Source organism: Mobula hypostoma, chromosome 6 (genome assembly GCF_963921235.1).
Source record: "Mobula hypostoma chromosome 6, sMobHyp1.1, whole genome shotgun sequence".
Taxonomy (NCBI): domain Eukaryota; kingdom Metazoa; phylum Chordata; class Chondrichthyes; order Myliobatiformes; family Myliobatidae; genus Mobula; species Mobula hypostoma.
The window spans coordinates 159027254-159041133 of record NC_086102.1 but is presented as its reverse complement, the minus strand read 5'-3'; the positions used below and the strand labels follow the sequence as shown (position 1 = coordinate 159041133).

The window sequence follows — 13880 nt, the reverse complement described above, 5'->3', positions numbered from 1 at the left end:
TGAATGTTACAATTTTTCATTAGTTCTCAAGATTGCAAGTTCAGAATCAGATTTAAAATCACTGGCATATATTGTGAAATTAGTTATTCTGCTGTGTTAAGTATACATTATATATTAAAAAATAAATTAAATCAGTAGTACAAAAAGAGAGAGATAAAATAATGAGGTCGTTTTCATGGGTTCACTGTCCATTCAGGAATCTGACAGCGAAGGGAAAAAATTGAATGTGTATCTTCAGGCTCCTGTACCACCTCCTGGATAAGAAGAGAAGAGGGCATGTCCTGGGTGATAGGGGTCCTTCGTGATGGAAGCCGCCGTTCTCAGGCATCGCTCCTTGAAGATATCCTGGATGCTGAGGAGGCTGGTGTCCATGATGGAGCTGGCTGAGTTTACAACTTGTAACTTTGCCCCAGGACACCAGGTGTTGATGCAATCAGTTAGAATACTCTCCATGGCACAACTGTAGAAATTTGTGAGTGCCTTTGATGACATTCCAAGTCTCCTCACGCTCCTAATATAGCCACTTCTGTGCCTTCTTTGTAATTGCATCAATATGTTAGGCCCAGAACAAATCTTCAGAGATGAATAATACATCCTTTTTCATCTTTAGAGATGTTGACACAGGAACTTAAACAGTTTTCTCTTTCCACTATTGATGCCTTGATGACGACTGGTGTGCGTTCCCTTGACATCCCCTTTCTGAAGTTCACAATCAGTTCCTTCGTCTTACTGACGTTGAGTACAAGGTTGGTGTTGCAACACCACACAATTTAGCTGTTCTGTCTCACTACTCTATGCCTCCGCTTCACCATCTGAAATTCTGCCAATAGTTGTGTCATTGGAAAATTTATAGATGAAGTTTGAGCTGTGCCCAGCCACACAATTGTAGGTGGAGAGAGAGTAGAGCAGTGGACTAAGCACGTATCCTTGCGCAGCAAAATGTTTATTGTCAATGAGGAGAAAATGTTACTTTTGATCTTGTTCTTCAATGAAGAAGTCAAGGATCCAGTTGCAGAGTGAGGTACAGAGACCCAGGTTTTGGAGGTTGTTGATCAGAACTGGGGGCATAATTGTGTTGAACACTAGGCTGTAATCAATAAACAGCAGCCTGACATGGGTATAACTATTTTCCAGGTAATTCAAGGCCGAGTGGAGAATCAGTGCAATTGCATCTGCTGTAGACCAGTTGTGGCGATAAGGAAATTGCAGCAGGTCCAGGTCCCAGCTTAGGCAGAAGTTGATTCTGGCCATGACCAACCTCTTCATCACAGTAGATATGTGTGGCACTGAGCAGTAGTCACTAAGACAGCTCACCTTGCTCTTATCAGACGTTAGTTTGTCTGTCGACATTTTGAAGCAGATGGGAAACTCCAACTGCAACAGTGAGAGAGTGAAGATATCCTTGAACACTCCCACAAATTGGATGGCACAGGTTTTCGGAGCCCTGTCAGGCACACCATCAGGACCTGATGACCTGTGAGGGTTCACCCTCTTGAAAGATGTTCTGATGTCAGCTTCTGAGACAGAGATCGCAGGGTCACCAGATGCTGCAGAGGTTCTCACAGGTGTAGCTTTATTCCCCCTTTCAAAGTGTGCATAAAAGACATTGATCTCATCTGAGAGTGGTGCATCACAGCTTAGTAGGAAGTAATGACCTGCAAACTCTGCCGGAACTGACCTGCATAAGATTCCGTTTCTCATCTTAATTGGAACTGCCTTTTTTTTTGCTCTTAAAATAGCTTTCTGTAGGTCATACCTGGACTTTTTATATAGGCCTAGATCATTGTTCTTCAATGCCCCAGAACTAGCCCTCAGTAGACTACATAACTCCTGGTTCATCCATGGCTTTTGGTTTGGGTATGTCTGATACCGTTCTCAAAGGCACACACTCATCCACACAGGTCTTGATGAAGTTGGTGACAACTGTGGCGTACTCGTTCAGATTTCTAGATGAATCCCTGAACATTGTCCAATCCACTGACTCAAAGCAATTCTCTAAACATTTCTCCAACTCCCTTGACAATACCTTCTTGGCCCTCATCTCTGGTGTTGTGGTCTTTAGTTTCTGCTTGTACATTGGGAGTAGAAGTACAGCCAGGTGATTGGACTTTCCAAAGTGTGGCCGTGGGATGGCACAATAGCATTATTGATGGTGGTCAAGTGTCTTGGCTCCTCTGGTTCCACAGGTGATGTGTTGGTGGTTGTTGTTCAGAGACCTCTTCAAACTGGTCTGGTTGAAATCCTCACAATGATAGGGAAGGCATCAAGGTACGCTGTTTCGTGCCTGCTGATTATGTTGTTCAACTCCTCCAGTGCATGGCTGGCATTGGCCTGGGGTGAAATGTACACTGCTACCAGGATGATGGTGGAATAAAAAGTCTCGGCTGATAAAATGGATGACATTTGACAGCTAGATGTTCCAGGTTGGGTGAGCAGGACTGAGACAGAAATGTCATGTCTGCACCATGGTGAGTTCATCATAATGCATACTACACCTCTTCTACTTTTAAAAGACTGAGTTGTCCTTGTGGAGAATGGTGAAACCATCGGGCTGCAGCACTGTATCCAAAATTGCCGGTGTGAACCATATTTCTGTGAAGCAAAGTATACAGCAGTCCCTGATGTCTCTCTGGTACAGCAGTCTTGCCCTGAGGTCTTCAATTTTATTTAACAGAGACTACATTCGCCAGCATGGTAGTTGGGATTGGGGGTCTAACGCCCCTGCATTCCAATTGTACCTGCAGACCAGTTTGACTTCTGCTCTTCCGTTTTCTTAAAGGGCAACTGCACTTTTGACCTGAGTCTACAGACCAGGAATCGTCGATTTTGAGTATCAAGTGATTTTTTTTTTTAAACGTCTTAAAACAATGTTGCTCACTGAAATGACCAACTATATGAGACCTGAATGGGAATATTTTATGATTCCCATTGGAGCTGCACACAAATAGTCACCCTTACCGGTATCAACCTGACGAAAAATGTTGACTCAGTCTCTAGGAAGTACTGTCAATTATTTCCATGAGTGTATATTTCAGTTAGTCACTCATTCGGTAAGAAGTGTTTACAAGGTGTGCAATGCTGTCTTATTGAAAGTTTTGAAGATGGGGATTGTCAGCCATGGTTGGCTGCTCATCTAGGAGAATGAAATCTCTGGTCTCAAACCTGCACTGTCTTGCGACTATACCTACCCATGGGGAAGGCTTTGGGAGTAAATCCCGAGGAAATATCCAGAGCTGGAGTCCCTGAAGCAGTCCTACATAGAGTTCAATGCTGACTAGCAACTTCTGCAGTGCCATTGGTGTCAAACTGTGGTCTCTGCCGTTCCTTTGGATTCATCAGCTTCATGGAGAGGGGGAGCCTGCTGCGTGGGCAGCAGTGTGGTCTCCATATTGTACTGTCCCGGCTTGTGTATGCAGCTAGGATGTGACATCTGTGGTTGACCCCGAACAACAGAGGGCCCCTTGTTGATCAATTATTACTATAGAAGTGCTGAATTTTATCAATTATTAGTTGTTATCAACTCAGTTGGATAAGTACTTGTGGATAATGAAGTATATTTTATTAGTCCTAATAATACACAAGGATGAAAGTGACACTTTCAGCTTTCCAGCCAGTCAATGGTGACGGTTATTTGACTAGTTTTTTCCAAAGATTTATTGTTCAATTGGCTAGATGCAGTATCATTGCACTAATAAATAAAATATGTCTATTTAGTTTGGTCAGTAGTGGAACCAGTTAGTCAGTTCTTTTAAAGAGCCAACAAAATGGATCCATTTGTAGTGGGAGATTATATATTGCTGTGAAAGTGGTGAAACATTGAATAATAGGCATCTGATTTTTAATTGTTGACATAGTATCTTTGACATCAAGTTCCTTACTACAATTAGTCGGAAATGAATTCCTAACATGTTGCAAGGTGTGCAGAATTCTGTGGATTTTACAGTACTTTTTTCAGAAAAATATCTAAAATGCTACAGAACAACAACAATTCTAAGTCACAAAAGGGGAATTTTAAATGAAACACAGTAAACCAAACGATTGGAAGTTTTTAATTTTTTGAAAGTTTCTGATGCTTTGAGGGGAGAAAATCCAACCACTCTCTAAACTAATCATACAAGTATAATTCCATTGCACAGCAGGAGATAGAATCAGTACTAACGTTCATGCAGTCTTAACAGTCTAACCAGATGAAAGCTTTACTTTGTCATAAAGTAATGAATTAAAGATATAGCTTTAGTTATTGCAATTTTAGGGTTGTAGATACACCTTCTGAATATAAACATTTTTCATTTTAGAGATCTCAAGGATTATTTTCCATTTACTTGCGTGAAATTTTGTATCTTGTTGCCTGCTGTTACAGCACAGATCAAACAAAATAAAAATAAAACACTGCATTAAGTAGGCTTGTTATGCTTGTTGGCAGGAAGAACATTTCAGCAATGTAATGTTTTTAATATGAACGTTGATTGAGCTGTTTTGACTTTCATTAAAATTCAGGTGTCTGAGCTCCTAAGAGAGCAGTCACATCTTCGATCTGAACTGGGCTTCTCTGAACAAATGGGTGAAGAATATGATTACCCACACTCTTACTGTGGCCACTACGCTAACCTGGAGTCAGTTTCCCGCTCCTCAAGCCCAGGCTGGATGTCCAGGTGTTCAGCACCGGGCTCTTTAAGTCATGGTCCTACGAGCACACCAACCAATACTGCACCACATGGGAAACCAGTGAACCAAGCTACCTCAACCCAACCGCAGAGCAAACAAGTGTATCGCTCTTCAGTTTTGCTGACTCCCTCACCACCATCACGACCTTCCCTGGGGGAGCCACTTACGGAAAATAGATCTTCATCAGGAATTGTGGATCAAAATCCATTAAGCCAGACATCTGAACCTACTGTTGCTGCAGCATCCTCTCCATCTAATGGAGCAACAAGCCATGTTGTAGATTATCCAGATTTTCACAGTGTTCTGCAAGAGGTTAGTGATCAATTATTTAAGAAAAAAACTTACTGAATAAAAAGACTCCCCGGATCTGGTTGAGGTGTCACTTGTGTATTACCAATATTATAGACGCTGAAAGCATTCTACAAGGGCGGGTGACAACTGGGTCAAGAAGGATTAAATGGTGGGCAACATCTCTCTGAGGTGGTTATACTTACAAAATGTCCATTGCTGGTCAGGGATGATATTTTGACAGGGTGATTTTTTTTTTGCTTTTTCATAAAACATAGAAGATTTCCAGAAGTGTTTGTTTTAAATTATTTTTACTTTCAGATAAAACATTTGCAATCTTATTTGTTCCACTTAACTTAAGAGCATGTAAAGAATAAGTATTAAAGAGCTGAAGCATAATGACACACAGTTGGAAATGGAGCTCATAGCCTGAGTCTGGGGGCAGGTCACAAGCACTGAATTGTGAAGTTTAGAAGGGCAGAAGCTTGAGAAGCATCCATTTTTTTTCTAGTCTCATGAGATTCCATAAGTAATTTGAAAGAAATATTCACTGTTTTTTGTAAATAATGCTTTGAAGTTGAGAAATTTAGACCATGCAATAGATCACTATTTCTGTGACAAGGATTTTTACGTTTTATTTCCACATCGCTTTGAAGGGATGGGTTTATCCCAGGGATTCCCAACCTTTTTAATGCCATGGAGCCTTACCATTAACAGAGAGGTCCACGGACCCCGGGTTGGGAACCTCTGAACCTGTCTTTGAGACTGACCTTGCTGTTGTGTTTGAGCAATACCTTTTCTCTAGCATTCACTTCTATAAGGGGTAGGTTCGAAGGCAAATGATCTCCTTTCTTGTTGTTCCATCCTTCATTTTGTTTCCAGCTCCCCAGATGCTTTCCTTATGATTTGAGGTTGGGTAAATTAGATACAAAATCAGAATCAGGTTTACTATCACTGGCATATGTTGTGAACTTTGTTGTTTTGCTGCAGCAGTTCATTGCAATACATAAATTACTACTTATAATTACCATATATACTATATATATCACTATATATAGATAAATTGAATGTGTAGTACAAAAAGAAAGCAAAAAAAAGTGAGGTAATATACATGGGTTCATTATCCATTCAGAAATCTGATGGCCGTGGGGAAGAAGCTATTCCTAAAACATTCAATGACTGCCTTCAGGCTCCTGAACCACGTCCTTGAGGTAGCAATGAGAAGAGGGCATGAACTGGGAGATGGGGGTCTTTAGTGATGGATACTGCCATTTTCAGGCATCACCTTTTGAATATATCCTCGATGCTGGGAGGCTAGTGCCTATGACAGAGCTGGCTAGGTTTTCAATCTTCTGTTTTTTCTGGTCTTGTGCAGTGGGCCACCCATACCAGATGTTGATGCAGCTAGTTAGAATGCTTACCATGGTAGATCTGTAGGAATTTGCAAGAGTATTTGGTGAGCTACCAAGTCTCCTCAAATCCCTAATGAAATATAGCCGCTGTCATGCCTCCTTTGTAATTGTGTCAATATGTTGGGCCCAAGGAAGATCTTCAGAGATGCTGACATCCAGGAACTTGAAACTGCTCACACTTTCCACTGCTGATCCCTCAACGAGGACTGGTGTGTGCTCCCTCGACTTACACTTCCTGAAATCCACTATTAATTCCCTGGTCTTCCTGATGTTGAGTGCAAGGATGTTGCTCCAACAACAGTCAACTAGTTTTATCTCACTCCTGTACCACCTGAAATTCTGCCAACAATCGTTGTGTCATTTGCAGAGCGCGTTTGAGCAGTGCCTAGCTACACAGGCGTGAATGTAGAGAGACTAGAACAGTGGGCTAAGCACACATCCTTGATGCGCGCTGATATTGATTGTCAGTGAGGAGATGTTAATTCCAATCTGCGCTGATGGTGGTCTGCGGATGATTAAGTCGAGGATCCAGTTACAGAGGGTGGTACAGAGGCCCAGATTTTAGAGCTTGTTGATTAGTACTGAGGATATGATGGTGTTAGTAGAATAGAATTTTGGAAGCAACATACTCTACAGCATTGTTAGATTTACATTTTCCACAGTTCCCATCCGTTAGTAACTAAAAGATAATGACATTTATGCAGCAAAAGCTAGATACTTTTCTGAGGATTAGGAAAGTAAGGCTAAAGGTATCACATTCTGTTGAATGTGCACACTAGAACTTCCTGGCTCATCTAGGATCCTTCCTGTCCTTAATCTCCTCCGCTGTCTTGTTTGTGAAACCGAGTTGTTAGATCCTGAGATGATGTAGTCCAGAAGGTTCTTCTCTTCAGATGTCAAAAATGAGGCAAAATCTCTTGGCTGCAGCCATTTTATTAATTGTTCATCACAGTACAGGTCAGACAGGGTTAGCCTGTAGCAGCAAGTAAAGGAGTAACAAAGGAACTTGAGCATATGCTTTTCTCTTTATACTTTATACTTTATTGTCGCCAAATAATTGATACTAGAACGTACAATCATCACAGCGATATTTGATACTGTGCTTCCCACTCCCTGGATTACAAATCGGTAGTAAATATTAAAAATTTAAATTATAAATCATAAATAGAAAATAGAAATTTGGAAAGTAAGGTAGTGCAAAAAAACCGAGAGGCAGGTCTGGATATTTGGAGGGTACGGCCCAGACCCGGGTCAGGATCCGTTCAGCAGTCTTATCACAGTTGGAAAAAAGTTGTTCCCAGATCTGGCCATATGAGTCTTCAAGCTCCTGATCAGTTACTGACTGAGTCACAAGTCAGCATTGCGGTCAAAGGAACTACAGAAGTATGAAACCAAATATATGAGAAGTTGCTAAAAATTGATTGACAAACAGGTGATTATACAAACATATAAACAGGTATAAAGAGAGCTAAAACTACAATTAATATAATAATCTGGATTCTAACCAATATCTGTTAGCAGCTGTCCAAAGGGAAATGCTACCAGATCCTTGGAAGTAGCTATCTGTTTTCTAGTCTAGTGATGCCTATTACATGGAGAAAAAATGTGGGATTTTGGGAATGTTATAGTGTTAAGTGAGTTGAGTAGCATCCGTATTACTGATGAAATTTCTTTTTGTGCCCACCAGATAAAGGAATCAATTGTTGGGGAAATAAGGCGGGAAATTCTGGGTGGACTTCTAGCTGCGATATCACCAGCTGGTAAAGATGTTGGGCGTAAGGAAGAGAAGATGTGACCACAGTAAGTAACTAGCATTAATAATAAAGTTCTGTTGAAAGATGCTGGAAATCTGATGTAAAAACAAGCTTTTAGAAATAGTCTGCTGGTCCTTTGGAATTGGAGGTGTTTTTTAAAAAAATTATTTAAAAGATTAAAAAATTTAAACCCAGATAAATTAAGATATTGAAATAGATTTTTGGCACCCCACAGTTTGGGCATATAGTTATCACAGGGAAGTAGGCCCTCTGCCCCAACTCAGAACCAAGCTGTCAACCTGGGCTGGTCCCAGTTGTCTGCATTGGTCCATGTCACTCTAAAGCTTCTTATCCATGTACCTATTTTTCCAGCAGTCATTTGATGTTAGTTTCATTTTTCCCATTTCTCTACCACTAAAGCAACTGAAGCCAGATCATTAAATATATATTAAGAGGGGGGAAGATATTCTTAAAGCAAAAGAGATCAAGTGATTTATGGGTAGGAATCATCAAGACCAATGTGCTGACTATCGATCAGCACTGATATTGAATGATGGAGCAGGCTAAAAGCACGGAGTGACCCACAGTTGTTTGTTTTATGTTAATAAATGTTTATTTTGGATTTGCAGCTTTTGTACTACTTTTAAATCTAGCAAGGCAATCCACTGAAGCAGGGCATTTTGATTAATTTCCATAGATTCTAAAACAATATTGATGGAGTGAATTGAGTACAATCTCCAACTGTTGAATGTTTATGCCTGCCTTCTGGAAAATAAAGCACTGTTATGTGAGGACAAGTATTCAGTCAGTCCACCTTCTGAGACTGAAAGATGCATTCATGATCTATTTGGGTTATGATTCAGTGAACTAGAAGGCTTATTTACTGAGTTCATTCAAAGTAAAAGTGAATTCCTTTCTACCACATTGGGCAATCACGCAATTTGGAGGCAGTGCAGGAAATGGAGCTAAGGTAGAAGATCACTAATGATATCTTGAATGACAAACAATGGAGTAGGTTCAAAGAGCTAGAAGGTGTACTCCTGCTCCTAATTATGTTTTTACATGTTGATACTGTTGCCCTTTACACAGGTTAAGATACTGTATACATAGATCCAGGTTATTGAAAGTTAACAGTCTTAGAACTGAGATATTTGATCCAAATTTGTAATTTGTGATGAATTGTACTACCTGAAGTCAACACAAAAAATAAGTCATTTTTGTAATCTGGTTTGAATTTAAAATATTTTGATTTTTGCTTGATATTTTCAGGGAGGAATTGCTTGTTTCTGAAGAATTTATCTTTGGCACAACGAAATGAATTTCTCTACTTGGTTTACTAGCTTCTAACCACTTTTACTGGTTGAAGTAGCCTTTCATAATCATTCTGCTTGGATGTCCAGAGTTTCAGGAGGCACTGTTAATTCAGAGATGGATTACTTTTTATCTAGGAAGCATTCATAAATGTACTTTGTATGTTGATTAATTTCTTTTCTGTGTTTATTACTTCTTGTAACTCAGTGTCTTAAAAGTGATTTAACACACCTAATAGTCAGACTTAGTAAATAAAACTTAATTTTGTTGTAGTGTTTGTTAGTGGCCTGCTGTTGGGGACTTAACACCTACATTATGTGATAAGATTAAAACTTGAAATTCTGCTTTTACTTAATTACTTATAGGTTACGTGTGCTGTAACACTTCCATAGATGTTTATTTAACATTTTCTTCTTGAAGCACTGACCTCTGTGAGGTACTTCCTGTGCAATACCTGTAACACACGGCAAACTTGAAAAGACCAGAGAATCGTTACTACTGTTTATAATCACAACACTCTTAATATCTGTGAAATATTCAATGTACTGCATGTTAAGAGGAAAAGAGTCTTATGTCGTTTGGTCTTTTTAAAAAAAAGTGAGGATTTAAAGAATGAAAAAGCGTCTATCTGAATGCCACAAACTGATTTAGAGGTGGTCTTACACTGAATTTTATATATATATTTAATTCATTTGAAAATTTTGGATTTATTTGATAACTTTGAATAGGATGGGTTGGGATTCATAAGTACTTCAAGTGCCTAAAGCTTTTTTTCTAAATACGTACTTGGTATAAATGTATGATACATATTTACTAAAATGTTTCTTCTATTATGGATCGTATGCTGAAGAAAATTGTATAATAGTTTAACTTGGGATGCATGTGGAATATATTGAAATCACTAATAAATATTTATTTTAACTATATAAGGCTGGATTTTTTAAAAAAATTAAACCTGTTCTGTTTAACCTATTACATGGCCTTTCCAGAACAGCGTCTCACTGCTGCATGTTAATCATATCTAGGCATTTGACTTGTGTGTGAGCACAACACTTAAGGAGGGAGAGGTGTCAGTGCGATACAATTCAGACAAAATGTACTCTAGTGCTCTCTTTTCTGTTGAGTCGCAGTTTTTTCCAAGCTCCAAACAACTTTGAACTAGTGGTTGTGTCTAACAAAATATCATCATTCAATGATATTTCTGTAGTCAAGCAACCTCTGCTATCATTACCGAACAGGAACTCAATGAATCCAGGACATGTAGGTACAGGTGATATGGTACAATGCTATAGAGAGTGACCTGCTCCTGACTCTCCACGCCCTTCTATATAGAATGTAATTTGGGACCACGATAAGTACTCTCACTGCTTGGATGTCAATCAAAAAATCTGCCACGTCTCAGAACACAATCTTCAATATTGGTACCTCATCTAGAATCCTAAATGTCTGCTCTACTGATTCTGTAGGATGTTAGTACTATACTGTGGAGTATTACACAGCTCATTTAGACTAAAAACATCAAGAGAAATATCCTTTTACTTTTGCAATTGAAGCCTGGTACATATGAGGGCTGATTGATAAGTTCATGGCCTAAGGTAGAAGGAGTCAATTTTAGAAAACCTAGCACATTTATTTTTCCTACATTTACACACTTAGTCCAGCGGTCGTGGAGCATACGGATCCCTTCTTTGTAGAAGTCGATGTCTTGGACCTCCAGAAGTGGTCCACAGCAGGGGTGATTGATAAGTTTGTGGCCTAAGGTAGAAGGAGATGAGTTATTAACTTCAAACTTTCTGCATTTTCACTCAGAGTTGAACTGCATGTGCTTGTAACGAGAGCTGTATAACTCATCTCCTTCTACCTTAGGCCACGAACTTATCAATCACCCCTGCTGTGGACCACTTCTATAAAGAAGGGATCCGTATGCTCCATTACCACCGGACTAAGTATGTACATGTAGGAGGGGACTATGTTGAAAAATAAATGTGCTAGGTTTTCTAAAATTGACTCCCTCTATCTTAGGCCTTATCAATCACTCCTCCTATATCAATTGTCAACCACTGACACAGTTTAGTCTTGAAGTGTTGAATAAACTTACTATTTAGTATACATGAGCCACAAACAAATGTACATGAATATGATACATGGAGCAACTCGTCCCAAGGACTTATAGAAAGTATCTCACATGCTCCTTTGAAAATGCTCACATTTCATCCACTGGTATGGACCAAATCAGAGGAAGAAATGTTCAATGTTCCAAGTAAATTTATGATCAAATATGTCACCATATACAACCCCGAGATTCATTTTCTTGCAGGCAATCACAGTAAATACAAGAAACACTATAGAATCAATGTAAGTGCGCACCCAACAGGGTGGGCAATAACCAACATGCAAAAAAAAACTATCTGCTCGAATACAAAAAAAGAAATAATAAATAAATAAGCAATAAATATCAAGAATATGAGAAGAAGAGTCTTTGAGGATGAGTCCATTGGTTGTGGGACAGTTCAGTATCAGGGTGAGTGAAGTTATCTTCTCTGCTTCAAGAGTCTGATGGTTGAGGGGTAAGAACTATTCATGAACCTGGGGTGCAGATCTTGAGGCTCCTGACCATCGTAATGGCAGCAGTGAGAGCAAAGATGAACATGTTCAAAGAGGAAGTGAGTATAAGGGCCCATAGATCAGGTCTGACTGCAAATGTGCTTATTCTTGTTGAGTCTAATTGTACTCCTTTTGTCAAAAGAGCTTGGTTTATTGTGTGTGAATAAATGACTTAAGTGTGCTTAGCTGTACTATAGTGCAGTTGAAATGAGTGGAATTGTACAGAGTTGTGGGAAGGAAACACGTTTTAACTCTATCAGCCTTGTTCCATATGAAATCCACACCTTCCCTGTTCAGAGAGATTCACTGGCTATAATCAGCAAAGCTCTGACCACTGTCACCCACCTTAACCTAGGACAACAAAGGCAACCTATTAGATCCTCGCCCTCTTCCCATTGTGCATTAATGTCAGCTTCTGTATTGGAGTGTTTAGGTTTGAAAAAATGAATGGTCTGGACTAAAGGTGAAGGAGGTGCTCTCCTTCAAACATAGAAATTGATTGAAATGACCAACATTTAAATCCTTGACAAACACCAGCCTAACGGAAATGTCACATTAGGTTCTATTTATTACATGTCTATTTGTGGGATTTTCCAGTTTTCATTATATTTTATTCACCAGCATAAGTATATCCAGATTTCTAAAATAATTAAGTAGTCGTGAAGACTTTTGAGCTGCCCTAATGATGCTAAAAGGTTCTATCAATCCAGGTTCTTAAAACAAAGTCACTCATTACTAGTTCTATTGAGCCTTTGGGGCGACACCCATAGAAATTATTCTAATGTATGAAATTACTATTTTAAAAATAAACTAAACATCTATAACATTCAATCAAAGGCATGAATTATTTTATTTATTAAAATCAAATACTCTGGGGGGGGGGGAATCTGTTTTCTGTCACTAAAGCTCAATGTCTGCGTAAATAGCAATAACAGTCTTCATTTTGCTCTCAGAATGCTGCATGTAGATTTCAAAATGCCCTTATGTGCAGACCCACTCAGACCAGTCCCCTTTGTCTATGGGATATTTTGGTCAAAGGTGCCGAAGGGTGCAAGAGTAAAGATGTGGGTAAAAACTGGACAAAATCAAAAGATGTTTGTATTTACATGAATGAAAATGATTTGCGAAAGGAGGGCAGAATCAAAAGTACATTGTAATCAATTCAAATTTGGATTTATTTGTGCATTACAGGCTTCCCCACCATCCGAAGGTAGAGCATTCCTATGAAACAGTTCGTAAGCCGAAATATCGTAAAGTGAAGAAGCAATTACCATTTATTTATATGGGAAAATTCTGTGAGCGTTTGCAGACCCAAAAATAACTTACCAAATCATGCCAAATAACACATAAAACCTAAAATAACAGTAACTTATAGTAAAAGCAGGAATGATATGATAAATACACAGCCTGTATAAAGTAGAGATACTTTTCCACAATCATTACTGAACTGTTCTCCGTAGCGAAAATCTCACGCAAGCGCCGTCGGCAAAAAATCTCACGCAAGTGCTGTTAGCAAGAACACCCTCTCCAGTAACCTTTAAGCTATGAAGCTGCCAAATCATACCAAATAACACATAAAAATACACAGCCTATATAAAGTAGAAATAATGTATGTACAGTATAGTATCACGGGAATCGGGAAGACAGTGAGCACTCTGATGATGGTGTGTTAGACTGAGTCGTTGCAGGCTGGATGGTGCAGTGGCCCCCACCCTCCAGGCCGCTGAGCAATACATTGCCGCGAAGAATGCAGGGGTCCAGCGGTAGCTGGGAGATATACAGCACATCTTTAAGAAAAAAGCTGAAACCAATATGCTAATTAATTAGGTGCAGCCCGTAATTGTCG

The 13880-nt window shown here is 39.4% G+C and overlaps 1 protein-coding gene across 9 annotated transcripts in view; it reads left to right on the top strand.

Moving 5' to 3' along the window:
- The window catches only part of itprid2 (ITPR interacting domain containing 2), a 200117-nt gene extending 189791 nt beyond the window's left edge, over window positions 1–10326 (top strand). For all 9 annotated transcript variants that reach the window (XM_063052052.1, XM_063052049.1, XM_063052051.1 and 6 more), the window contains 3 exons: window positions 4498–4977; window positions 8053–8165; window positions 9389–10326. In XM_063052052.1, the coding sequence (XP_062908122.1) occupies window positions 4498–4977; window positions 8053–8160 (588 nt within the window). In that variant the 3' untranslated portion in view covers window positions 8161–8165; window positions 9389–10326. The remainder of the gene's footprint in view (window positions 1–4497; window positions 4978–8052; window positions 8166–9388) is intronic.
- The last annotated feature ends 3554 nt before the right edge of the window (window positions 10327–13880 follow it).